Source organism: Schizophyllum commune, assembly GCF_000143185.2.
Source record: "Schizophyllum commune H4-8 unplaced genomic scaffold SCHCOscaffold_5, whole genome shotgun sequence".
Taxonomy (NCBI): Eukaryota; Fungi; Basidiomycota; class Agaricomycetes; order Agaricales; family Schizophyllaceae; genus Schizophyllum; species Schizophyllum commune.
The window spans coordinates 1,478,729-1,502,285 of record NW_026089542.1 but is presented as its reverse complement, the minus strand read 5'-3'; the positions used below and the strand labels follow the sequence as shown (position 1 = coordinate 1,502,285).

Here is a 23,557-nt window from a genome sequence, read left to right as displayed (position 1 = left end):
TGCTCCCCACGCACGACAATGCCTGTAGCATACTCGGCCACATCAAATAACGCACGACGCACAAGCCAGCCGTCGACTAGCACCACATCACCAAATGCTACGTCCCCAGCATCTCCCTCCCCCAGCTCCAGCGCGGCGGCTATAGCGAACACTGTCGCGTCCCCCGCGTCTGCATCTGCTACTGTGACACCTCCACGCACGAAGATACTGCTGGTAGGCTTGCGGAGGAGCGGCAAGTCGTCGATTCGGGAGGTCCTGTTCGCGGATATGCCGCCGAAGGAGACGTTCTATCTGGAGCCTACAATGCGGACGAGGAAGACAGTATACGAGTGAGTGTCACTTATCTTGACAAGGTGTACCGTGCATCGCGGATGGGGGAGGGGGTGGGGTCGCTGTGGGATATCGTATGTGTTGGAGGGGTTGGGGAGGGAAGCGCCATGGAACGAAGCGCGCGTCTACACATCACTGACTACCTCCTCTACAGCACCCTCATACCTCTTGAAATATGGGACTGCCCAGGAACTACTACAGCGGAGAACCTTGGCGCGCCGCTGAGCCAATTCAACGCACTGATATTCGTCATAGACATGAGAGTGCGTGCAACGTCTCCCATACAGAAGCGCACTTGCTAACGTATCTCCACTTCCTCGGCCGCTTTCTGTGGACGCGTCCCCCCTTCACCTATACTCCCATCTCTGGCCATACAACTGTGCCTACACTATCGCTTCCGCTACCTCACAGGACCTCTACACACAACCCATATCCCGCCTCGTCGAGTGGATAACGGCAGCAACACGAGACGCGCCGAACCTCAACCTCGAGGTCTTCGTCCACAAGGCAGAGAAGCTACCCGAGGACGACAAGATCGAGAACTTCCGGCAGATCCAGGAGCGCGTAGCCGACCGGCTGCTAGACATAAGCGCGCTATATGAGTCGGTACGCTTAGCGAATCTCCTTCTGGTGTGAACTAGGCTGACGCGAGGTCGCCGTATTATGTAGGTACCCCTCAACTTCCATCTTACTTCCATTTACGACCATTCCCTGCGCGAATCCTTCTCGCGCGTGCTTCATAAGCTTATTCCTAGCCTACCGTATCTTGAGGAGCTTCTCAACGTATTCTGTGCAGTGAGTATACGCTTCAATATCTGTACCTCGTAGTCAGCTAACCTTCGTTCAGAATTCGCAATCTCCGAAAGCCTTCCTTTTCGATGTTCACTCTAGATTATATCTGGCTACCGACGCTTCTCCTGTGGACGCAGCGACTCATGGTTTATTCTGCGACTGGCTCGAGCTATTGAACGCGTTCGGCGGCCTGTTCAAGTACGTACGCATTATGGGATGCTATGCTCGCGCTGACCATCGACCAGATCTTCAACTGCACCGCCACGGCCCACGAAGCCACCGCTCCCTCCCCCAGATCCATCCTCGAATCACAGCTCTACCGTCGTCTCGCCTTCCTTGTCGCGCACAGGATCCGCCTCCACAAGCGAGTTCGGCGGCTCGACAGCGAACGGTGGAAGCAAGAGCGGCGCAAGCAGCACACTGAATGGCCACAAGGATCAGAATGGAACACCCCCCTCCGAGTCTGAACCGGAGCAGGGGAAGGCAAGGGTAGCGAAGGACTTGTTCTATCCGTCTGCGTCGACGTCGTTGAGTCCGGCGCCGCCTGGGACTACGCTGACGTATCATGTTATAACGTCACAGTTGGCGTTGCTAGCGGTGAGTGGTTTGCAGACTTTCGAATGCTAGAGGAGTTCATGCTTCTGCCTAGGTGTTACCGACGCAGACGGTCTGGGAGGCCCGGAGAGGGCTTGTTGAGTACAATGTGGTGTTCTTTAGAGAGGGCGTGCGGGAGATATGTGAGGTAGAGAAGGGGGCGGGGATAGCTGCATAGCTTCTACTGAGCTTGGCGCGTCGATGGGGACACGATTTGCTCGCATTACTGATAGCTGCTACCTGCTACTACTGAGTCGCGGATATTTATAGAGTACTTACTGACCTGGCTCGGGGGATTGCTACTAGACTTCGCTACTAGACTCGAGGCACAAGATTTCTTCAAAATGTGTGTGACAGCTGATAATACTGCTTGCATCTCGACGTCATTGTGATCAAGCGCGTCGCGTCGCGCGCTGCTGCTTGTCTTCGACGCTCATCATCATGAACGGTATTCGCCTCGGCAGGCGCGTTGTGTCGTGCCTCAGCAGCCACCCTCTTCTACGTCCTGGTGTTTCTTCGTTGCGTCTAAGTCATCCTGCCGCACGCTCATACGCATCCATCTCCCCCTCCTCCTCCAACCTCACGCCCTACCAAATATTCGACCGACATGCAAAGGAGATCCAGAAAGACCAAGCTGCGTCCATAGAAGGGGGAAAGCGCAGCATTACCGTCGACTACTTGCGCGACGAGGTAGCGGACAGGCTCATGGAGAGGTTTCTCGTGCGTTTACTCGTTCGTGCGAACGTGCTAGTCGAGGCTGACAGGAATGTGGCTTCAGGATATCAAGCGGGAATTTGGCTCCGTGCTTGACCTGGGTTCCGGCCCTGGGCACTTCTCCAAACTGCTGGAGGCACCGAGGGTGAAGAAGAGCGTGATGCTGGAGTCGAGCGGTGCGTGAGGCGTCTAATGGACTGTGTGCCCAACTAATTGAAGACACGAAGTGAAGACTCTGCACCGAGACCCGGATAGCGCTTTCAAAAGTGCGTTATTTGCCCAAATACCTCCCTGAAGATGGAATCTAATGAATGCCTTCCCTCGTTCGAATCGACCCACAGTCCCAATTGAACGCATTCACTTTGACGAAGAACGACTTCTTGAACGCATCCCGCGAAATTCGCAGGAGGCCGTCGTCTCCTGCCTGAGCATGCACTGGATCAATGACTTGCCGGGTACGTGCCAGTTCTACCCGGCCTCTTCCTTTTGCTTTTGGTTGCCAGTTATGTGTACAGTATACTGATGCAGGCTTACAGGTGTGCTTGTGCAGATCAGGGAAGCATTGCAGCCGGACGGGCTGTTCCTCGGCGCTATGCTAGGCGGGGAGACGTTATATGAGCTAAGGTGGGTGACGCGAGTATCTGTCCAATTGAACGTATACTCAGGAATGTTCTCTACACCAGATCCTCCCTCCAACTCGCCGAAACCGAACGCGAGGGCGGCCTCTCGCCCCACATCTCCCCCATGACCGGCACCCAGGACATGTCAAACCTCATGGGGAGGGCAGGCTTCACGATGCTCACCGTTGACACGGACGAGGTGAAGGTGGCATACCCAAGTATGTGGGAGCTGCTAGAGGACCTGCAGTCGATGGGCGAGTCGAGCGCGATTGTTGGGAGGTGAGTGAGGACACTGCCTGCCCCTCGGGTGGGCGTTGGCAATTGTGGCAAAGACTAATGAAGGTGGTAGACGACCGTACATTCATAGGGACACGCTGGCGGCGGCTTCGGCGATATATAAGGGTGAGACTTTTCTCATAGGGTGCATATGGAATACTCAACGACCTCCTCGTAGCGCTCCATGGCAATGAGGACGGGTCGATACCCGCGACCTTCCAGATCGTCTATATGGTGCGTGAACTCTCACTTTCCGAGGCGCCATCGAGCCAACTGTGCTTCTTAGATTGGCTGGAAACCTTCGCCAAACCAGCCGAAGCCGGCGAAGAGGGGATCTGGCGAGGTCAACCTGAAGGACGTATTCGAGACGAAGTAATTCGAGCCTTTTTCTGCGATGGGATACATACGACCTCTTGGTCCTTAACGTGAAAGTACCCCATAAGTCGAGAAGTTCTGCGGGTATAGCTCCGGCAAAAAGTTTCCAAACCTTACCTGACAGTGGATAATGAACGCCCAACGATGCATATGGAGGGAGTTGGCCGTCCATACGAAGCCCTCCCCTTTCCTCAAATTGCTTTGCCTCAAATCATCCAAACCGAATTCAGGCATAAAAACAAGCATGTTCTCTGCCTAAGCAACCAAGACTAGCTCGGCGTCCCTACTATGATACACTTGGTGGGTATACACCTACGAAATAAGTTAAAGGGTGGTATACGACCCGAGCTTAACTCGTGGTATATGACCCGAAGCTCGCTCGTGGTATATAACCCGGGACTCGCTCGTGGTATATGGCCCGAGACTGGCTCGGGTCCCCGTGGGTGTGCTAGCACCGAATGCGGGAAATCACGAGAACGATGGAAGGTAAGTAGACGATGAAAGGAAGAGGGGCGGTGGTGGCGGTGGCGCGAAGGTCATGGGTGCGCGAGGGAGGTGAGGTGTCGGCGGGAGATATGTACAGAGGCATAGGCGAAGGTTTGTGAGGACAACTCAGACCGTAATTGCCGCCCCCTAGACCGTGATCGCTGTCCCCTGCAACAGCGGATGCCGCGCGAGGCGGCTGCGACGTTTCATCCGACGGCACTTGGCGGTCGAGGACTGATCGTCGGCCGCGTTCGCGACGGCGGCGTTCACGGTGGTATTGGCGGCAGCGGAGGGTGATGCAGCCGCTGACGACGCATCGCTATCCTCAGAGAAGTTGCCCCCAGCAGGCTCGTAGAAGTCAGACGACGACGGCGCTGCAGAAGAATGCGCTGCCAATGTCGTCGCCGGGGCCGCTGAGCTTATCGTTGCTGCGGAGGTCGTCGGGGCTGCAGCCGTGTTCGCTGCCGCACTCGTATGAGGGGCAGCACTCGCTTGCGTCGCCGCACTCGCGTTCCCCGTCATGGTCGCTGCTGCCTTCGTCTGTGTCGCCGAACTCGCCTGCCCCGTCGCCGTCGCAGGCGACAGCAACGAGCTCAACGCGCCGCCCACAGCACTAGTCGCCTGATTCCCAATGCTGCCTAGCGCGCTCGTCGCATCACCGAATGCGCTAGTGGCCTGGTTGCCGAGATCCTGCGCGATGCTCAACACGCCGCTGAGCGCCTTGACCGCGTAGCGGAGAACTGGCAGCTGCGCGGTGGGCGAGGGCTCGGGGAGCTGGACGTAGGTGTCTGCGAAGATGTCGTCCTGGGGGCCGTCGCGGAAGTTGTAGAGGTCGTTGTAGAAGGGCGGGGCCGTGGGGGCCTCGAAGAGCTGGATCATGGAGTCAGCCACAGTGCCTAGGCAGTGGAGGACGGGGCTGGCCGGAGTGCGCCCGCAGGAAGCAGTAAGGTTGGAATGGAATGCTCACCGTGCTCTGGTTGTTAAGCCACCAGATCGGCTGCTTCGCGCCGTACGTGCAGTTGCCGAGGACGGAGGAGGCTCGGTTGTTCTGGAGGTCCGCGCCGCAGCGACGCGGGACGGCGGGCTTTGCGAGGGCTACGTCGGACGTGGCGCCGGTGACATTGCAGCGGAAGCCGTTCATGTAGTCTGTGGGAGTTTGTGAGCTGGCTAGTCCCGACACCTGGCATGTGTGTATACGCACTCTCCTCTCCACCACCTTCAATCTATTTTGGTATCAGCATTCCATCTCACCCACACGCAATCTCACCAACTCACCGAGTGGATCCAGTGCCAGGCGCAGATGCAGCCGCCCGGAGGGCACGCCGGCATCTTCTCCGGCACCTGGAAGTCCGTGAAGCGCGTCCAGACGCAGGTCTGGTTCACGCTGAACACCGTAAAGTCCTCCTGCGTCACATTTGCGACGTCGCTCTTGTACGCGATCGACAGCGCGCAGCCCTTCACGTTGTCCTCCCCCGTCGTGTGGTACTCGATCATCTTCATGCCCGGGCACACGTCGTTCGGGTTGTTCTTCTCGCGCACGTCGCCGCCCGTCGCCGCGTTCGTGTCCGCGAAGGAGGTCGCGCCCTTGGTGCACGCGATCTCGGCGGTCGCGGCCTTGCCGGCGGGGAGCTCGAAGAAGTCGCCGTCGTTCGGGGGGTAGTCGAGGTGGCCGTGGAACCACCAAGTTGTAAAGTTCATGTACTTGAGCGGGACGACGGGGCGGTTGTCGTACGCGAAGGTGTTGCTGGTGACATTGAAGCCCCACATGCTCGGGTGCCAGAAAGCTGGGAGGGATTAGTGATTTGGTATGAGGCGAGGGTGTGCACCACGCACCAGCATGAGCCTCGACCATCCGCGCTGCCAGCAGCGCGGACAGGATCATCGTCAAAAAGGTCTGCATCGTGAAGGTGAAGTCGTGAAAGCCGCAGAACGCGTCAAGGAGGGTAGTAGGGAACGAGTGGAAGGCCTGCTGGCGGCTTGCGCGCGCGAGACCTGCTCTGAGGGGCACCGGGACGGGAACACGGACGTGGGAGTAAGAGGCAAAGAACGAGAATGGGAAGCACGGTCGCCATGGTATTTTATCTGCTGCTATCGGTGGCGGAACAATGGCCGCGTACGTACGGCCCGCGTGCCCGTGTCCAAAAATGGGAACAATGCCTGTTTGCACGTGCTTGGCGCATTACAATGCAGTCTATTGTCGGCACCCATCCTCGCACTCTGCCTTGCGGCGCTGCTCACAATGACAATGACGAGCGCTCCTCTCGTACGACGGAGGAGGTCTGGCTGCATTGAGGGTTTCTAGCTGCGTCCAGCGTTGACCAGCTCGTGGCGCCGCATACAACGCATGCTGCATTGCAGAATTCCAAAGATGCCAGCAGATGGCCCGTTCCATCACCGTCGCTGCCTATCATGGATGCCATCCCGAGCTCATTGGTTCGTAGCAAATTCCGTGGATTTGTGGCTCGCCCTGCCTGGTCCTTCTGAACCTGTCACCGTCTCCAGGGCGCCGCTGGCAATTGCAAGTACCTTGGCGCCTCAACTGACACACATCCGCCGTCGCGGTCTTTTGCCTCATATACAGTTCATATCCCTGGTCTTGAAAAGTGCTTATACAAATGTACTTGCAGGATACCAAAGAGCGAACTATCTGAGCGAAGCTTTGCCTCAAATGAATTAGACCTCTTCACAAAAGTACCTTCCTGCAACATATCCTTCCGAGTCTATTATTCCTGTCATCGAGTCAAGCTTGCGGTGCTGGCAACACCCTCTCCAGCCACGCCTTCAATGCAATCAGCTCTTGGTTGCATGTCGCGTGCTGCATGCTGGGGTAGACGTTCAGGCTAAGGCCGTCGGGACCCTCCGCGATCTTGAGCTCGGATTTGAGGAAGGCGACGGATCTAAGGGGAGTCAATACGTGTGTAAAGGAGCGGGACTAGGATTGTTCGACAGGGCGATGACGAAAATGAGTGAACGGGCCCCAACGCACCTCTGGCAGTTCTCAAAGCGCACAATCGGATCCTCCGTCCCATGGCCCCAAAAGATGGGCACCTTCCTCGCGTGGTCAGAGACCATCTGCTCGATAGTGTGAGCATCCCTCAAGCGCCGCATACTTCCTACAACACTCCAACAGCGTTGAGTGCTGTTCACCCCACTCACCGCCTTGACCTTCCCCGCCAGCGGCAGCCACCCGCTCAGCACCGCCAGGCCCGCCAGCTTCCGCTCCGTCGTCAGCCCCGTCAGCAGCGTCATCGCGCCGCCCTGGCTGAAGCCGCCCAGCACGATGTTAGCTGGAGGAATACCGGAATCCACTTCGGCGGTGATGAGCTGGTTGAGGAGGTGCGTGGTGCGGAGCATGCCGGGCTCGTCTTCGTCGGAATTGAGGGAGAAGGAGCGGATGTCAAACCAGGACTGGGTGGAGAAGGTTAGTTGGGATGTTGGGGAAGCTGCGCGCGTATGAGGGGTCGCGAGGGGAGGTAGAGGAAGGTCGGACGAGCGGAAGGTGGGAGGGGGTCGAGGGAGCTATACACACCGGCATAACCATCCCGCCGTTCGCCTGCACGGCTAAGTGAGCAGTTGCCATCATCGACGTGCGGTAGCGCTCACCGAAACCGGCTGTTCAGGTCTGTCATGGCAGACGTGAGCACGGCGTGTCGCTCGTATATACAGGATTCAAGAAAACAGGGATTATCCAGAAACATAGCGCATTGAAGAGTACGCAGATGTGGAAGGATATACATGCGCGAAGATGAGGGGGGAGGCAGCGAAGCCAGAGGTCTAGGAAGCAGTTGAGCGACACAGTAGTACCACTCACGCATGCGGCAAGATCCACTTCACATGCGCCAGGCTCTTCTCCCGGCCCAGCATCTGCGCCACCGGCTCCCACCCATACCCAGAGTCGCCCAGCCCATGGACGAAGAGCACCGTCGCGGTATGCTTCGCCGTCGCGTTCACGACCAAAGTCTTCAGAGGGGCGAGATAGGCCATGTCGGTGATGTCAAGTTCAGCAGAGTCGGAGTCGGAACGCAAGGAGTCAAGGGGTGCGTTCTTGAAGGCGTCGGGGTCTAGAGGTGTTCCGAATGATTTGGGAGAGCCAGAGGAGCTGAATGAAGACAAGTAGCACGCGTAAAGCCCGAGAACAGTCGCGAACGAGGTGACGATGATGAGGGCTCTGCGAAGGCTCGGCATGGCGGGCCGGAGTAGCCGGCACGCGAGGAACGATCGATGGCGATCACTGCAGGCTCCCGGTCATTGACTTTGAGCAGTGCGCGGGTGACTTGAGCAGGTCGTGCTACCCTTGACATCTCTGAAAGTCTCCTTTGAATCTCACCTCTCTTGCCATGGACACTACTGTCGAGGCTCAAGAGCCGACTCCGGTCGCTGAAGAGGCGTTCATTTCCTTAGCAGCTGAGGGGACTCCTGCCGCGTCGGAAGTCGCGTTGCCTGCCCCCGAGGCTGGCGCAGGCGAGGGTTCCGCGCCAGCCATGTCGAAGAGCGCGATGAAGAAACTGGCGAAGGCGGAGCGTATCGCTGCGCAGAAGGTGCGTCCTACGTAGTCATCCTCTCCCCTCTCCTCCTCCTCCTTCTATTTCACCCTCCACATCCCACCTGCCCCTGCCTACCTAACCATCGTTTCCCTACCATACTCCAAGTACTCACACTCTCCCCACCCCAGCTCGAACGCCGCGCGCGCGAGAAGGAGATGCGCAAGGAGAAGAAGCGGGCTTTGGCGCAGAAGCGCGCCGCGGGCGAGCTCGACGAGAACGAAGAGGAGAAGCTGCGCGCGCCGAAGCGGCCACGGATGAGCAGGGAGAAGCCGTTCTGCCAGTTGGTGGTGGACCTGGGGTTTGATGAGAAGATGTCGGATAATGTGAGTGGGAGGCTCCTCTTCCACGTCTGCATGTCTCCCGTCAGGTCGCAGCTCAAAACGAGCATCCTTCTTCCTCTACTCTTCTCTTCAATACTCACACTACCCACTCACTCTCAACACAGGAAGTAAAATCCCTCGCTTCGCAACTCGGGTACACCTATTCCGCCAACCGGCGCGCGCCGACGCCCTTCAAGCTCCTCTTTACGGGCCTCGGCGGACGTACGCTCGAGCGGCTCGAGTCGCAGAACGACGCGAGCTACAAACGGTGGCAGGGCACAGAGTGGTGGCGGGAGGGGTATGAGGGGTTGTGGGAAGGTAGTGACAGTGGGCAGAGTGCTGCTACTGGCGCAAATGGCCCCACAGAATCTACTGAAACGGCACCCGCGGCAAACGCTCACGACGCCCCTGCGCCTACGACCGAGGACTCTGCTGTCCCATCGAGCGAAGGTGTCGCTGCGTCATCCACTGAAGATACCTCCGCACCCGCCACCGAAAGCACCCCAGCCGCTCCCGAATCCACCACCGACGGTACTCGAGCCCCTCGCCGTCCCAAAGGCCCTCGTGCCCCTGCGTCACAACCACGCGCTTCCGCCCCCCAATCCAGCGTCGTCTACCTCACCGCCGACTCCGAGGTCGAGCTGAACGAGCTGAAGGAGGACGAGACGTACATCATTGGCGGAATATGCGATCATAATCGGTATAAGGTGCGGTTGGAGTTTGTTCACTCGACGCTCTATGCGCATCGCAACTGTTGGACGGATGAACTGACCATCCCTACCTTCAGAATCTCTGCCTCAACAAAGCAAACGAGTCCGGCATTCGTACGGCACGACTGCCCATCGGACGCTACCTGGCGCATATGCCGACGAGAAAGGTGTTGACGGTAAACCAGGTGCGTATGCTCTTCATCAGTTTCCTTGCATCTTCTTCCATCTCCTTTGCATCTTCCTCCAGCTCCTTTGTCTCTTCCGCCGGCTCTGTCGCCTCTTACGCCAACCCCTCTTCCCCTTATTCGTCCAACCCCTCTCAAGGAATTCGTTCCTCCATCTCGCTTCGCATCTTCCGTAGCCCACAACTCACCAACCCCCCCCCCCCCCCAGGTCGTCGAAATCATGTGCAAATGGGTCGAGACGCGCGACTGGGAGAAGGCGCTCCTTGAGGTCATGCCCAAGCGCAAGTTCAACCCGAATGGGCGGCAGCAGAAGGGAAGTGGGAAGGGTGGTGAGAAGGAGGATGGTGGTGAGGCTGGTGAGGAGGGAAAGGGAAAGGATGACGCGGAGGGCGAGAAGGACGCCGTCGTTGTATCCGAGGATGCCGCCATGGCTGTATATGGGACAACGGTATAAACAAAATGTCATTTTCGCGGAGTATACCTTGGCCTATCAGCGCAACCGCAGAAGATCCATAGTCGTGAGGCACTTTATGGCTAAGTCTCTCTTTTCGAGGCATTTGCCGAAGTACAATGTCTCCGGAGCCAAGGTTAGCTGCTCTCGCTGCTCGGTCTCATGTGAAGCGTCGAGAAACGTATGCATTCCATGCTACGTCTACAGTCACATTATAGGGACTCGGCGTAACAGCACGGCTTCATACGAGGACAAGCAGACCAAAAACAATGGGCTATTGTGCGCCACAACCCCGTCCGCCGCGGTGGCGGCGGGCTTCATCTTCAAGGTGCCGCGCGCAGTCACATCCTCTTTGGTATGCTGGCGACTCTTACATTAATTGAGCACATCACTGAGCCGTCTTCTGTGACCACGATCGATGATCCCCAGTACATGTACTTCAGCGCATCTTTCCGTAGAACACGCCGGGCGGGACGGAGATCGACCTTCGCGGGCTTTATGGTCAAAGTGCCCAACAAGGAGAAGGCGGCGAGCTCTGACACGCTGAAAGGAGTCCTCGGGATTCGGTGAAGTAGCAGGTAGTCGTTCGGTGAAGTAGCGGACAGTTGATGGGATGGCTAACGAAGCTACCGAAGTCGATGTGATAGCCGGAGAAAAGTAGGCGCCGGAGGACAGCGAGCTTCTCCATCTACGATGCGTTTGAGAGCTTCTACTGGGACGAGCTGACCTTCTAGGCGGTGAATGGTACGCCTTCGAGCAAGCAATAGTCGGGCTTCCGAGCGAGCGATGTTGTAGCCTCTCCTTGCGCGGACAGTCGAAGGTCTTCTGAAAAGAGCCAGGTGGTCTTCCTAACGCCACTCCACTTGGTCTGCTTGCTATCAAGCGATGGTGTATCATCCAGCAGAAACGGTGGTCTCAAAGAAGTGCATGAATCACCACTTAGGCACTATTAAGTGGCCCCCGGGAGCTCGGAGCTCGTGCGAGGCAGAGTTAGGTATGTTGTTAGGCGAGTCGTTGGTGGCGGTGGCTGAGCCAGAGGTATGTGACTCACCACATGCATCGCCTATGTTGTGATGTTACTGATCCCTCCTGTGATACGCCTTGACTCCTTAGGGCTAGATTGTACGCGTACCCGGCTTGCACAGTTCCACGCCGCCTCCGCGGTCGGCCTAGATCACGCGGACTGGACGCAGACGAAGTCGAGCTGCGGGTGCCTGCACATTGTGATTCGAGTGCTATCCCTCTTGGACGTTCCGCGGCCGTGAAACGACCGTCGCCCGCTGATGGATGGGTGATTCGAGCCGTCGAGATGAATGGTGCCGTACGCGAGAGTACAATGGGCAGACGACTGTTGGCGTCAAGCGCCCGCGTCCCGAGACGCAAGCCCGCGATTCGTCTTCGCGAGGTTCATACGACGGTTGCGGTGGGGCGCTGATACTGTGAGGACTCGGACGCGTTCGAGGGTGCCACAGTTGAGAGATTCTCCGGGATGTGCGCGCCACTCAATATTGAGTGGCTATTGTTGAGTTCCGGACTCGCTCGCTGCGGTCTGATTGGCCTTAGCCCTATAGTCGGCGGTCTTCATTGGGTGGGCAGAGGGTACGGCTGGCGGAGGAAGGGCGACCTGATGGGGAATCGGTCCCTCTTGTACACGAGCACTTACCGGTCTCATGGGCACCAGGAATGGGCGATTGCACCGCGAAGCTGTTCGCGCGGTGCTCGCACCCATGGGCGCCGTCCATACCGGGCGGACATGAAGCGACCATGCCTCCCTGCAAGCCCTTTACGGAAATCTGAAGGTCGAAGGGGCAGCGATCCGTGCTTCGCAGGCGGCGATAGCGACATCTGGACAACAAAGGGCTCGTCCAAAAAGCGAAAGCGCGGCGAGAAAGGCGGCTCCGGCCGGCGCCAGGGGCCGAGATCAACAAAGGATGATCTGATTGGAGCTAAACACGTGCACGCCGCCCATTGTTGAACGCATGAGTCAAATCACGTGGTGGAGTTCCTTTTGTCTCCGACGATCATCATAAAAGAGAGTCCCGTTGCGCGCCCGTCGAGATGACTGTACTCACCCTGTCCGCCGTTGCCCCTGCCTTCGCGCACGGGCCAGCCAGTGCCGGATACGCGCCCCACTCGCCCCTTAAGCGCCCGCGCTCCCCTGTAGAGTCGCCGTGTTCGCCGCGCCCCACGAAGCAGCTCCGCCGTCCACAAGCAGCGTCCATGCAGCGCTCGTCGTCGCTCGTCCGCACATCATCATTCCTAGACCTCTCCGAAGCAGCCGGCCGCCGGTCACCACGACCTCAGCCGCCCCGCCGGAGACACCCCTCGCCCGCACCACCCCCGCAGCCACAAAGTCAGCCGCAGTCCGCGCACGAGCAACCCATCTACTTCACCCCCAATGCCGCCGCACGCGCACCGACGCACTGCTCGTTCAACGCGTCGGCGATGCGGATATCGTCGCCGTTGTCGCCACGTCGCTCGCTTATGCCAGCGCGACGCGCCTTTCCCGCCGGCCGGCGCGAGCCCGATCTGCACAAGCAGGCCCTTAGAGGGTGTATGGCGCGCTCGCCGATGGGTCAGGACGTGCTGGCGCTGGGTGCTCGTGTCGCTTGCGCACGCGCGGAGGCTGCTCGGCAGCTCCCCACGGTGATGTCAGCCACGGAGGAGTTGGAGGGCCTGTTGGACGATGACTCTATGATGACTATCGACGTGGACGAGGACGGAGATGTGATGATGGCGGACGACTAAAGGCGAAGGGCAGAAGAACTGCTGGCGCCACACCAGAACGACGACACGCGTGCACCATACCAAGGCTGTGCGTCTTTTCACCGATATATCCTTTCACGATTGGCTGCGATGGGGCGTTTCCCGACGGACAGCAGGGCTTTGACGCGGATTTTGTACTCACAGATAACTTATAACACACACACAAAGCGCATAGGCGCGCATACATCGTCTCCAGGTTTTTCTTCTCTTTGTTGTCACTGTATCATCACCATGCATACCTTCTACTTACAGCTGTAGTTCCTCAGTCGTGTGCTCGGTACACGCAAGTGCTGGCACTATTCCTAATGAACCTTTCTGAAACCCAGACAAAGGCGTGAAAGACTGCGAGCTTGTCGTGAGGGATGGAACGTAACGACGTCCTGCCTGGCCAATACGGGCGCGAGTAGACCGATATGCAGATGACCCAATGGGCTCGTTCTCTTGCTGGCCATTTCTCGGTGAGATCTTCCCCCGCGTCTGCTGCCGTGTTATGCCTGGACCAGCGGTACACAAGAGCCCCCGTGAGATCTGCAGAGTTGGTCTAGAACGGTCCTGCTCTGAACGCCGTCGCATTGGATACTTGCTTTCACCGCCTTCGTTGATCCTTTCCCGTCTCAGTAACATACCACTTTGTAAAGCACGCAGGACGACCTGTCGGCTGCAGGAGAAATCCACTACAAATTTCCTGATTGGGGGGCAGGATCCGAGAGCACATCCGCCTCAAATTACTACAGCTTTACCTTCCACCATCATCATCATTCACCAAGGCGCTCCCAGCAGCGCCCCAAGTGACATGGCGTCCGCACCCACGGCGCCCAAGCCCAGCAATCGCATCTTTTCATGCAGATGTCTGAACGTTCGTGTGCGCGAAGCGCCGACGGAAAGCACCTACAAGTCCTTTGTGAAAGAAGGCGCCGACGCCGACTTCGCCCCCCTATACGTGGGGGGCGAGGGCATTGAAGCGGTGCGTGCCCCGCTCGGCCCTTATACCCACCTCTGATCAAGGGGGATCGCAATCTAGAAGCATCCTCAGCTCACCTTGCGCGATCGCAGTCGAAGTACCCAGCTGCCCGACTCCCCTAACTCTGCGCGCTACACGTCCCTCACATGTCTCCTCTGCCAGACGCTCGTCTACCGCGTGCAGGAGATCATCTCGCCCGAGAATGAGGTGAAGGAGGGGCCCGTGCTGCCCTCGGACAACTGGGTTGAGGTCGAGGTGCTAAGGAGCACGGACGGGTGGATCGAGATACACAAATCATTACCAGTAAGTCCTTGGGTGGTTTCGGACTGACCAGAAAGCCTAGTCATCCCTCGGCGCAGAGCACAGCGCTGACCGCGCACCGTATAGACACAGGAAGGCGTCGCATTGCTCGAGAAGTCCCCGCGGTACTCGCCCATCTACTCTGTCGTTCTGCCCGCTGCGCAGCCCCCTTCAAATACCCCGACACCCGATGCCGACGCTAAAGCGAGCCAACCGTCACCATTACCTCAGAGACAATACCTTGCCGACTTGCCCCCGCTCTTCCCCCCACCACCTTTCACCCCCAAGCACCCTGTCTTCCAGCACTTGTCCTCCCTTGCGACTAGCAAGTCGGAAGGAATCAGGAAAGAGGCAGAAGACTTCATTTCAAATGTCGTTCAGACCAAGGTCAAGGAAATACAGAAGGTCGAAGACGGGTTGAAGAAGGAGACCGAGGATGTCTGGAAAACCTTCCTTGGTGCGATCGCAAGCGTGAAGTCCCGGCAACAAGAACGACTCACGTCCCCTCGCTCTTCCATATCCTATCCTGCTGGCGCGTTCTCGCCGAATGGTACGGGGACCCCTGGTTCTGTCATCCGCGACTTCGTCCCGAGCAAAGTGACTGCACCACGGCGCTCGTCGAGTGCTGCTCCGCGCACCTCTATCCTCTCTGCCTCACTCGCCACCTCGTCCTTCCACCACCCGAAAGCCAACGACGACAGCCCGCCCCCGAAGAGTCCGGGTTCCTCCGCCTCGGCCGACGAGACCAACTCGAGCATCACGGTCACCTCCAGCACCTTCCCTGTGCGGCATACGACGGACGCGGGCGAAGGGTCGGTCCTGCAGTTCCGCCACTGGGCTAACGAGCACGAGGAGAAGAACGTGGCGACGAGCTACTGGTACGCGAAGAACGAGGAGGAGGAGAGGAAGCGGGTGGAGGAGATGATGGAGAAGCGGAGGCAGAAGCAGGAGGCGGAGAAGCCATTCCAGGTGGACAAGCCGCTGCAAGTGGAGACTGCCGGGCCGTCGACGCCGCAGGTGAATGGGAAGGGGAAGGAGCAGGCCCAGGCATCTTCGCAAGCGGCGTCGCAACCCAAATCGCCGACTTCGCCGTCTGGGAAGGGCAAGCGAAAGGTCACTTTTAACGTCGATCCGGCCGCTGCGAACAAGCATGAGAAGTCAGAGAAGAGCTCACCTACTAAAGACGATGATGACGGTACGTCCGCGTGCTTTTTCCAGCCTTCTCGTTGCTCATTCTTATTCAGATATGGTCTTTGACCTCGAAGAGGAGAATGGGGAACGTCAGTCCAAAGCGCCAACCTTGCCACTTGTAGAGCCAGCTGCAGTATCTTCGCGACCGCCGCGGCCAGCAGGTCTGTCTGCTCGGAATCGAGAACCTAGCAGCGGTTTACCCAGCTCGTTCGCCGGCTTGCGCCCATCGTCGTTACCAGCGCCCTCGGCGATGCGCAGTATAGCAGGCAGCGCGCCTGGAGGAGGACCCTCAGCTCCTCTCCGCCCTCATCCCGAGCAGCCATCGCAACCTCAGCCAGATTCTGCCGCTGTCCCGTTACCGCCCACACCCGCGGTCAACGGGAAAGCCACGTCCTCGGCCGAGTCGTCAGACGCCTCCGATGTCGACGACTTCCGCGTGCGCGAGATCCAGCGCCTGGTCGCCGCTGGCACACCGAGCCACCGCCACGCATGGAAACGCGACGGCGACGCGTGGAAGCGCTTCCTCTCCCGCCACGACGATGATGACGCGCTCGACGACATCGCCGAGGGCGACGATGGAGAGACCGAGGACCTCCACCTCCAGCACCAGCACTTCATCGGCTCGCTGCCCATCGCCATCCGCCCGCCGCGCCGGCGGACAAGCGAGACCGCTGCCGCGAAGACGTCGCTGGCGGAGAAGCCCGGCGTGCTCGTGCCGCCGTTGCCGCGGCGCCGGGAGAGCTCGACGGCGCGGAGGAAGCAGATGTACGAGGAGCGGGATCGGGAGCGCGGGCTGGACCCCGGCGCGCTCGACTTCACGGGCGATGAGGGCTCGGACGAGGAGAGCGACGAGGAGACGGTCAATGGGACCGCGTTGAGCCGTGGCAAGCAGCGCGCTCTGCGCATCCTCGAATCCGCGGCGAAGGTGCCGGAAGAGGGAATGTGGAGGAGCTTAGCGAACAATTGAGCGTGGACGTACATACGGAGGAGCGCGAACGCGCATCAGGAGGAGCGTGGACATGCATGAGGAGGAGCGTGGACATGCATATGGAGGGGGTCGCATAGGACTCGGACTGTACTGTACCATTCATTTGTGGCGCGCACATTATTTCCGGCGCACTGACTGTACCTGCATAGTACGAGTATCTCTGTCTTTGTAGCAGTTGATCTGACGTTTGTTTCTGGTTTTGAGTAATGGTCGTGGAGTTCGTCTGAATGGTTGTTCTCAAGCGCGGAGGCATATAGAAAGCCAAACGGCGTCCATTCCGTCCTACATAAGTAGCGTGAAGATTATCTACAGGTAGAGGCTATGATACATCTATAACGGCCAGCTCTACAGCCGACCGTGCTCGAAAGAGTGACCGGCCATACGCAAGGTACAGTAGTCACAGACCGCGCTCAAAATAGTAATTGTAGAGTGTAAGCGGTCAGAGCGACCATGGAGACAAACATGATAGCGTATTGGGGGACGAGGAAGGCGGAGAGGTGCTCAGCGGTGCCTGTCCCGCTGTATACTTGCGTGAGGAAGACCTGGGTCGTAGCGGTCGGAAGACACGAGAAGAATCTACACAGAGGTCAGTCAAACGCACGAACGGAGGATGCACCCCACTCACATGCACACGAACTGCAGGACCTTGTCCTCCGGGTCGATGATCCCAGAGTGCGTCATGCCCTTCACCATAAGCACGCCGATGACGGGCATCAGCAGCATCTTCCCGCACGCGAACGAGAAGATGGCGCCAAGGGGCAGATTCTTCCACTCCTCGCGCGGGATCTTCAGCCGTGCGAGTGCCGAGCCCAAGCACACCAGGCCCAGCGGCACGCTCGCCGCGCCGACGAACTCGGCGACGTCGTACACGAAGGCGAGCGGCGGCTCCCCGTCGGGCGCGCTCGGCATGTACGTGCCCTCGACCTCGACGAAGAGCGCCTTGACGGGCTTGATGAGCGCGATGGGGAAGGAGAGGAGCATGGCGAGCGAGGCGGGGGTGCAGAGGGACTGGAGGAAGGCCTTGATGCTGTGGAGGAATTGCCGGCGGCGGCGGTGGTGCTTGGCGGAGGGCGCGGACGAGCCGGGGGAGAGGCCGACCGCGCCTGCCGGGGGCGGGTAGTCGGGCGCTTGCGGGAGGGCTGGGACGCTGTCGCTCGTGTCGTGGCGCTGCGAGGGTGGCCGCGAGGGTCCGTCGAGCGTGGGCTCGGGTGAGTGAGCACGGGACGGGCCAACTTCGGTCTGCAGGGGGGAGCAAATCGGAGAGTTCACGGCAGTGGTGCCGTCATCGAATGCGACGTGCTTGAAGGGCTTCTTCTCGCATGGTTCGGGGTGAGGTGAGTCTGTTGGAGCATATAGCTGCCGCTCCTTCTCGTTTGAGATGGGGGACTTGGTGTGCTCTTCGTCGTCTTCGACCTTGCCTTTCTTGCCGTGCAGGAGGCGCGCAGCATAGTGAGCCCAGCCGTACATGATGATGCGACGCCGGCGACGGGTCGCCTCTCGCACGTCATCGTTCTCGATATCAGGCCCGACGTAGTCCTTCGCAATGAGCTTATGGCCACCGAGTGGGAAAAGCGTGATCTGTATTCAGTTCGCGTTAATGTCTCAATGTTCGGATCGCACTAAGCGCCTACCATGAAGACAAGGATGAAGGCAGCAACATACGCGACACCTAGGTCAGCGTCCGTAGACGGATTGAAGGGAGCTGCACCGCAGATGCTCATGATAACGGAAGTTGCTGTAACGCAAGCGAATCAGAAAGGAGGATGAGGGCATGCCGCAGGGACGTACGGATGTCTCCGTAATTTCCCCAACCACCGGCCACAAGGAGGCCATAGCGAAAGCGGTGCGGCACCCAGAAGAAGAGGCGGATGATTGCAGCGATGGCCATGCCCATGGCCTCGTACATAATAGCGACGAAGACGAGGGGACCTGGCTGGCGTATCAGGTGTGCAGGGTGAGGGGGCGGCGGTCATGCGCACCGAGGGCGTGGATGTTTTGCGGTGTGAAGGCGGGGACGATTTTGGAGAACATGAGGCATGGGAGGGTGATGTTCTGCGTGCGCGTCGCGCTTTAGCGGTCAGGCATGGATTCGAGTCGAGAGAAGAAACGCACAAGGATGATTTGGCCAGCTCCCCTCGAAGCTACTTGAGGAAAGATGTCTGCCTTGGTTATGGCGAACCCAAAGGACGTCGTTATGACTCTGCACATTCCCGTCAGACAAGAAGTAACCAGCGAGACGATACCCACAGTCGGAGGAGAGGCCTCAGGGAAATCCAAATCAAAGTTCCAGCGCCGAGCATCGTGAGTGAGTGTCGTCAAAGTTCGTGAGCTGAGGACCGAGATGCCAGCGTGCTGGCGGGGGGAGGGGGGGAGATGTGAGGACGCTCTGGAAGAGAGATGAAGGCCTGACTTGCCGATGGCTGATCGCGACTAGGCACCCGGCCCGGCGCGCCGAGGGCGATATGGTCCAAAGTGGGGTCACCACGCGGAGATTTGCGAGAGAATGCCGAGAGGCGGTGCTCCCAGAGTCGCGCCTTGGCGAGAACGCTGAGCATCCTCACGTACGCATCTGGGGGTCCTGTCGCCAACGAGAATTCTCTACGCAATCCCCCATCATGTTCAAGTCCAGTAAAGCACTGTACGATGGTATATTACATACAACATAGCGTAGGAAGGGCAGCCGCGACGGGCCTCTATGCAGAACGAACCCCATACCAATAATTAGTGACGCAAAGCAGCAGAGTCAGGTAAGCAGCGATGAGAGGTAAGGAGAGCAGCTCGACTGGAAGCAAGCGAAGACAGCGGCGCTCGGTGAACGAACTAGGCCCGAGCGGCAACCCAAACGACGGAGGTCGACAATCGAAAGATGACGAGTAGACGTACATCTAGCCCGTATCCCCATTCTTCGGCTGTGGTTGGGACTCTGCTGTCGGTGAGGGCGTCGGCGACGCGGTCGTCGCCCTCCCGCCACCCAACTTCAGCTTCATCGTCCGCTTGCCCCCCGCAGGCGGATCGTCGCCCTGCTTCACACCACCGCTCCGATCCGCCGCGTCCCTCGCCTTCTTCACCTTGCTCAGCCGCTCCAGCGAGTCCTCGTCCTCATCCTCCTCCCGCCGCCGCTTCTCGCCCAACCGCACCGGCCCCAACTCGTCCATGCTCGCCATGAGGCCCGGCGAGGGCGACTCGGGTCGACTGCGCTCTGGCGGCTCGTCCTCGGTGCCCTGCATCCGGTCGTCTGCTGGCCTCGGTTGCGGCCCGTCCTCCTCGTCCTCATCCCCGTACTCCGCTAGCTGCCCCAGCGACGGCGAGCGCGGGGGCGTGATCTTGACCTTGGTTGGGGACTGCGCCATCGTGCGCCGCTTGCGCTTGAGGGACGTAGACGGGACGGCCTGCGCAGCGTCGGTGCCGCGGGCGTACGCCTGGCTGATCGCGGGTATCGTATCGTCGTCCTCGTCGGCGTTGAACCACTCTTCCTCCTCCGCGTCCATGGCGCGATGTGGCCGAAAGCGCGAGATTTCTGGCGTCCTGTTGGATGCAGGTCAGTACCTGGGAAGGACTCCGATGTTGGGACACGTACTTCTCGACCTTCGTCTCTGTTGGCGGAGGCTCGCAGTTGATCTCATACCGCCGGATGAACATCTCGAATCGATGGCGGCCCAAGGGCGTCTCTGCCAACTTCCGGATGTCATCGCCGTGGTTCTTCATGATGAACTCGATGATGCTCTTCATGTTTTCCTATATTCGTGATGAGAAGGCGCAAGCCGTAGGGAAACGGCACTAATACGCACCCGCCGTATGTGCTCGAACAAGTCCTGACAAGAGCCGCTGAGCAGGTTGTCTCGTCTTGACTCGCTCAACGTGAGGTCGATGATGGGCTTGAACAGGTCATGCTTGACCATCTGCTGGTGCATGTTGTTGTTGTTCATCCTCAGCAGCAGTCGAAAGAAGCGGAACGCAGCTAGAAGTAGACAGCGCAGTCAGCCCATATTCCCAATCAAGCCCAAACCAAACCACGCACAATGCCTCAAATGCTTATCCCTCGCCCTAAACAGCGTGGCCACGCGCGTCATCAGACCCTGGCTCATGATATGCACCATGATGCGGAAGTTGTGATGCTGGGTGAAGTTGTACAGGAGGTCACACAGATAGACATATCGGTTCGTCTCCTCGCGTGTCAGAGGAAGGACGCCTGCGCCGCTTGTTAGCTCGTGTATCGCATGAGGCGTGAGGAAATGAACCAACCGTTCAGGCTTCTCCAGTCCGGGAGGTCTGTGATCGGGGCGAAGAGGGTCTTCGCACAGCCCTTGTAGAAGTAATCCAAGAAGCGCTCCGTCCCCGGCTCGTCCTTCCGCATTAGCTTGGCCGCGCCGATCATCTGGGTAGATAGCAATTCAGTAAGACCGCATTTCACTACTGATCAGCTAATGGACGCACATGCGACGCCTCTCCCGCTAGCGCGCCTGTATCTGTCGGCATGTCCATCCAGATCTTGAGTGCCTCGCCGATTTGACTCTGCACCGCCAGATCCTTGCTCTGCGCGACTATCCTGCATACCAGCTCGAGCAGCGTCTCCACCTTGTCCGCTCCTGGCGTGCCGGCCTCCTTCGCACGCTCAATGGCGTTGACGTGCTTCAGGACGTGATTCCGGACGCCATTCAGGTCATGGTCGAGCAGCGTCGTCAGGATCTCGCCGCCTGCGCTGATCACAGGCTTCGCAGTTTCGTCTGACTCAGACAGGCTGAGGGCCCACTGAACAGGAAAGAGGATACCGCGGTCGACGAGACAGCGGAAGAGAGACATTCGCGCAGCCAGCTGGATGTTCTTGCCCATGACGCATAGTTGTTGTATGAGGAAGATGACTTCCCGTCGTAGGGCGATATCCTTGGGTGAAAGGATCTCGAGGGGAAGACAGTGGAAGATGCGCTGGCCCAGTGGTGGTCGCTTGTCCGGTGTACCCTCGCCGTTGGGTTTTGGAGAGTCCTTCGGCTTGTCGTCGCTGGCAGCGGGAGACGCTTCCGCTTTGGGTGGCTCATGCCCGTTCGCCTCCGGTTTCTTCTTGATGATCGTGTCCTCGTCGACATACAACCGTATGCAGTCGGCCAGGAAGCGCTGTTCCTGCTGGATATGGTTGATGATGTCGATCTGGTTGAAGATGATACACGAGTTGAGAACATTGAAGGTGGAGTCATCGAGGACGCGGGCAAGCACGACGTCCTTCAGGAACTGCAGGCGGTACGTGTGGTGTATCTTGCGCATGATGGAGGGGTCGCGGACGGGTACGGGTTGGTGGAAAGTAGTGCATTGTGTCAGGAATTGCCGATAATTGGCCTTGTGTGCCGGGAACTCGGGATCATCTGCGAGATAGTCAGGGCCCAATACGCTCCATACGGGACAATAGCACGTACATTCAAGCATGCCGACGACGCCTAAGAATATGTCGTCCTCCAGGATGTACTCATACAGATTGTGATCGCCGAGCATCACTGTCGTAGGATTCGGTATAGGCTGTTACCACGTACATGTGCCACTTACGTATCGTCTGCATGAGGCTACACAAAAGGTGCAGATGTTCCAGACTCTCCAGGTCTTCAACATCCGTCATGACGCTGATTAGCTGCTTGATGTAGTCCTGACATGTAAGGCAAGGCTTGAGTATATTGAAGGGGACAGGTGTGGCAAACACGCGACTGCTTCGGACCCTTTTGGGGTAAGACGCACCTGCTGTATGAAGAGTTCGCACAAGCGCTCTTTCACGCTCGGCGACCGCGATATTGCCTTTAGCGCGCGTCCAACCTCTTCGATCGCACCCATAGTCGGTGAGGGAAGTTGTCCGTTGCGCAAGAACTTCATCGCAGCAACCGTTTCAGCGTTGAAGTGATGCGAAGGCGAGGATGGTGTATCGTCGGATGCGCCTGACGAGCCGTAAGTGGGAGTGCCCGAGAGAAGAACCGCCATGCGGGCCGTACCAAATGTATTCTGGATATCGACAATGAAGTTCCATATCTCGGCGCAGCCGTCAGGATCTTGGAAGCTAAGCGCGTAATCAACTCCATCAGGTTCCGTCCAAACGATTAAGGTCTCTGCAAACCAGTGAGATTGGATACGGATGGTTTGACGCGACGCGCGCACCTTGCTGGCGCTGGTAGACATCGTTGCGAACCATAGTGGAAAGGATGATTTGGTCGTAATCTCTTTCTGCGCGCGCTACGATTCTCGCGTCGTTATCGTCGACCAGTTCCCCAAAGCAGAACGCGGTCCCCTTGTCTTCCCACCGTGAACCGACAAGTTGGTAGACCTGCGATTGGTGAGTCCCCCTGGACGCGGCCAGTGGCGTTTGACGCGCACCTTTACGCGTCTAAACTCGGACGTTTCTATCTCCGGCCTGTTGTCCTCGTCGCCTATCTCAAGAAGCTCGCTGTCCTCGGGGGCCACCGTGTCCGAAGAGTGGTCAAGGAAGGTGTCGTCGGTTCCATCTCTAGCTGTATCCATCTCGTCTGCGCGGTTCTCCTTGTCCGTGTCCTCTGGGCGGTCGCGCTGGTCGCTTGCGTCCATGTCGATGTCCCTTGGGAGCGCATCTGTGCCGCTGCTGGGTTCTGGGGCACATATGAGCTCATCGCGTGCAGACGGTGCTGGCGACGTACGAAAAGCGCTGGCGGGGGTGGGGGAGGAAGGGCCTGGTTGTTGGCTGGGGGCGACGTCAGTCATGGACTGTCGGGCGTCGGGGGCGGCGTCGTCGGCGGCGTCGGCGCGGCTGCTGTGATCGTCGGCGAAGGCAAGTACAGTCGCGTGCGACGGCAGTTTGCTCAACAAACACCGGACTCGCCGGCCGGAAGTCGCCGATCTTACGTCATCGCTCGTCCGAAATTTACACGACGCGCAGGCGCCTGCCTTGTCTCCGACCACCACATCCGTCGTCGCCGCCGTCCGCAACGATGAGCTCCTCTTCCAGGTCAA

The 23,557-nt window shown here is 58.7% G+C and overlaps 11 protein-coding genes across 11 annotated transcripts; 5 read left to right on the top strand and 6 right to left on the bottom strand.

Annotated features, from left to right (window-relative positions):
* Positions 1–18: 18 nt before the first annotated feature.
* SCHCODRAFT_02501536 (uncharacterized protein) lies at positions 19–1,546 on the top strand (the record flags this gene model as incomplete). Its single annotated transcript, XM_003037936.2, has 5 exons — positions 19–329; positions 485–593; positions 742–936; positions 1,000–1,125; positions 1,178–1,546. 5 exons carry the CDS (start codon positions 19–21, stop codon positions 1,544–1,546), a joined length of 1,110 nt encoding a protein of 369 aa, XP_003037982.2.
* A 566-nt stretch (positions 1,547–2,112) lies between these two features.
* On the top strand, positions 2,113–3,868 carry SCHCODRAFT_02747589 (S-adenosyl-L-methionine-dependent methyltransferase). Its single transcript, XM_003037935.2, has 9 exons — positions 2,113–2,436; positions 2,495–2,606; positions 2,658–2,696; positions 2,772–2,885; positions 2,967–3,054; positions 3,114–3,329; positions 3,400–3,452; positions 3,505–3,560; positions 3,613–3,868. Exons 1-9 carry the CDS (start codon positions 2,158–2,160, stop codon positions 3,700–3,702), a joined length of 1,047 nt encoding a protein of 348 aa, XP_003037981.2. The 5' UTR covers positions 2,113–2,157; the 3' UTR covers positions 3,703–3,868.
* Positions 3,869–3,926: 58 nt separating this feature from the next.
* SCHCODRAFT_02622330 (uncharacterized protein) lies at positions 3,927–6,292 on the bottom strand. The gene is made up of 5 exons (XM_003036559.2): positions 6,021–6,292; positions 5,463–5,971; positions 5,389–5,410; positions 5,155–5,333; positions 3,927–5,057 (listed from the first exon to the last, which is right to left on the bottom strand). Exons 1-5 carry the CDS (start codon positions 6,085–6,087, stop codon positions 4,335–4,337), a joined length of 1,500 nt encoding a protein of 499 aa, XP_003036605.2. The 5' UTR covers positions 6,088–6,292; the 3' UTR covers positions 3,927–4,334.
* A 459-nt stretch (positions 6,293–6,751) lies between these two features.
* On the bottom strand, positions 6,752–8,377 carry SCHCODRAFT_02622322 (uncharacterized protein). Its single transcript, XM_003036558.2, has 6 exons — positions 7,999–8,377; positions 7,791–7,809; positions 7,717–7,740; positions 7,344–7,595; positions 7,174–7,259; positions 6,752–7,084 (listed from the first exon to the last, which is right to left on the bottom strand). Exons 1-6 carry the CDS (start codon positions 8,370–8,372, stop codon positions 6,928–6,930), a joined length of 912 nt encoding a protein of 303 aa, XP_003036604.2. The 5' UTR covers positions 8,373–8,377; the 3' UTR covers positions 6,752–6,927.
* Positions 8,378–8,435: 58 nt separating this feature from the next.
* On the top strand, positions 8,436–10,461 carry SCHCODRAFT_02622319 (uncharacterized protein). The gene is made up of 5 exons (XM_050345111.1): positions 8,436–8,725; positions 8,860–9,054; positions 9,177–9,758; positions 9,839–9,946; positions 10,155–10,461. The coding sequence occupies exons 1-5, from the start codon at positions 8,525–8,527 to the stop codon at positions 10,398–10,400; spliced, it is 1,332 nt and encodes a 443-aa protein (XP_050200519.1). The 5' UTR covers positions 8,436–8,524; the 3' UTR covers positions 10,401–10,461.
* A 107-nt stretch (positions 10,462–10,568) lies between these two features.
* SCHCODRAFT_02257545 (uncharacterized protein) lies at positions 10,569–11,549 on the bottom strand. Its single transcript, XM_050342215.1, has one exon. The coding sequence runs from the start codon at positions 11,292–11,294 to the stop codon at positions 10,773–10,775; it is 522 nt and encodes a 173-aa protein (XP_050200518.1). The 5' UTR covers positions 11,295–11,549; the 3' UTR covers positions 10,569–10,772.
* An 854-nt stretch (positions 11,550–12,403) lies between these two features.
* SCHCODRAFT_02622316 (uncharacterized protein) lies at positions 12,404–13,494 on the top strand. Its single transcript, XM_003037933.2, has one exon. It carries the CDS (start codon positions 12,456–12,458, stop codon positions 13,143–13,145), a length of 690 nt encoding a protein of 229 aa, XP_003037979.1. The 5' UTR covers positions 12,404–12,455; the 3' UTR covers positions 13,146–13,494.
* Positions 13,495–13,862: 368 nt separating this feature from the next.
* On the top strand, positions 13,863–16,971 carry SCHCODRAFT_02622313 (uncharacterized protein). Its single transcript, XM_003037932.3, has 4 exons — positions 13,863–14,127; positions 14,185–14,427; positions 14,512–15,619; positions 15,669–16,971. The coding sequence occupies exons 1-4, from the start codon at positions 13,957–13,959 to the stop codon at positions 16,580–16,582; spliced, it is 2,436 nt and encodes an 811-aa protein (XP_003037978.1). The 5' UTR covers positions 13,863–13,956; the 3' UTR covers positions 16,583–16,971.
* SCHCODRAFT_02622310 (auxin efflux carrier) lies at positions 16,852–18,991 on the bottom strand. Its single transcript, XM_003036557.2, has 7 exons — positions 18,851–18,991; positions 18,716–18,803; positions 18,583–18,655; positions 18,392–18,532; positions 18,235–18,338; positions 17,229–18,181; positions 16,852–17,179 (listed from the first exon to the last, which is right to left on the bottom strand). Exons 1-7 carry the CDS (start codon positions 18,901–18,903, stop codon positions 17,014–17,016), a joined length of 1,578 nt encoding a protein of 525 aa, XP_003036603.1. The 5' UTR covers positions 18,904–18,991; the 3' UTR covers positions 16,852–17,013.
* Positions 18,992–19,221: 230 nt separating this feature from the next.
* Positions 19,222–19,627, bottom strand: SCHCODRAFT_02622309 (uncharacterized protein). Its single transcript, XM_050345110.1, has one exon. It carries the CDS (start codon positions 19,486–19,488, stop codon positions 19,297–19,299), a length of 192 nt encoding a protein of 63 aa, XP_050200517.1. The 5' UTR covers positions 19,489–19,627; the 3' UTR covers positions 19,222–19,296.
* Positions 19,489–23,092, bottom strand: SCHCODRAFT_02666714 (DUF625-domain-containing protein; the record flags this gene model as incomplete). The annotated part of the gene is made up of 12 exons (XM_003036556.2): positions 19,489–20,128; positions 20,229–20,338; positions 20,392–20,561; positions 20,622–20,800; positions 20,842–20,960; positions 21,038–21,957; positions 22,009–22,086; positions 22,136–22,232; positions 22,322–22,515; positions 22,570–22,683; positions 22,733–22,898; positions 22,949–23,092. 12 exons carry the CDS (start codon positions 23,090–23,092, stop codon positions 19,489–19,491), a joined length of 2,931 nt encoding a protein of 976 aa, XP_003036602.1.
* Between the last annotated feature and the right edge of the window lie 465 nt (positions 23,093–23,557).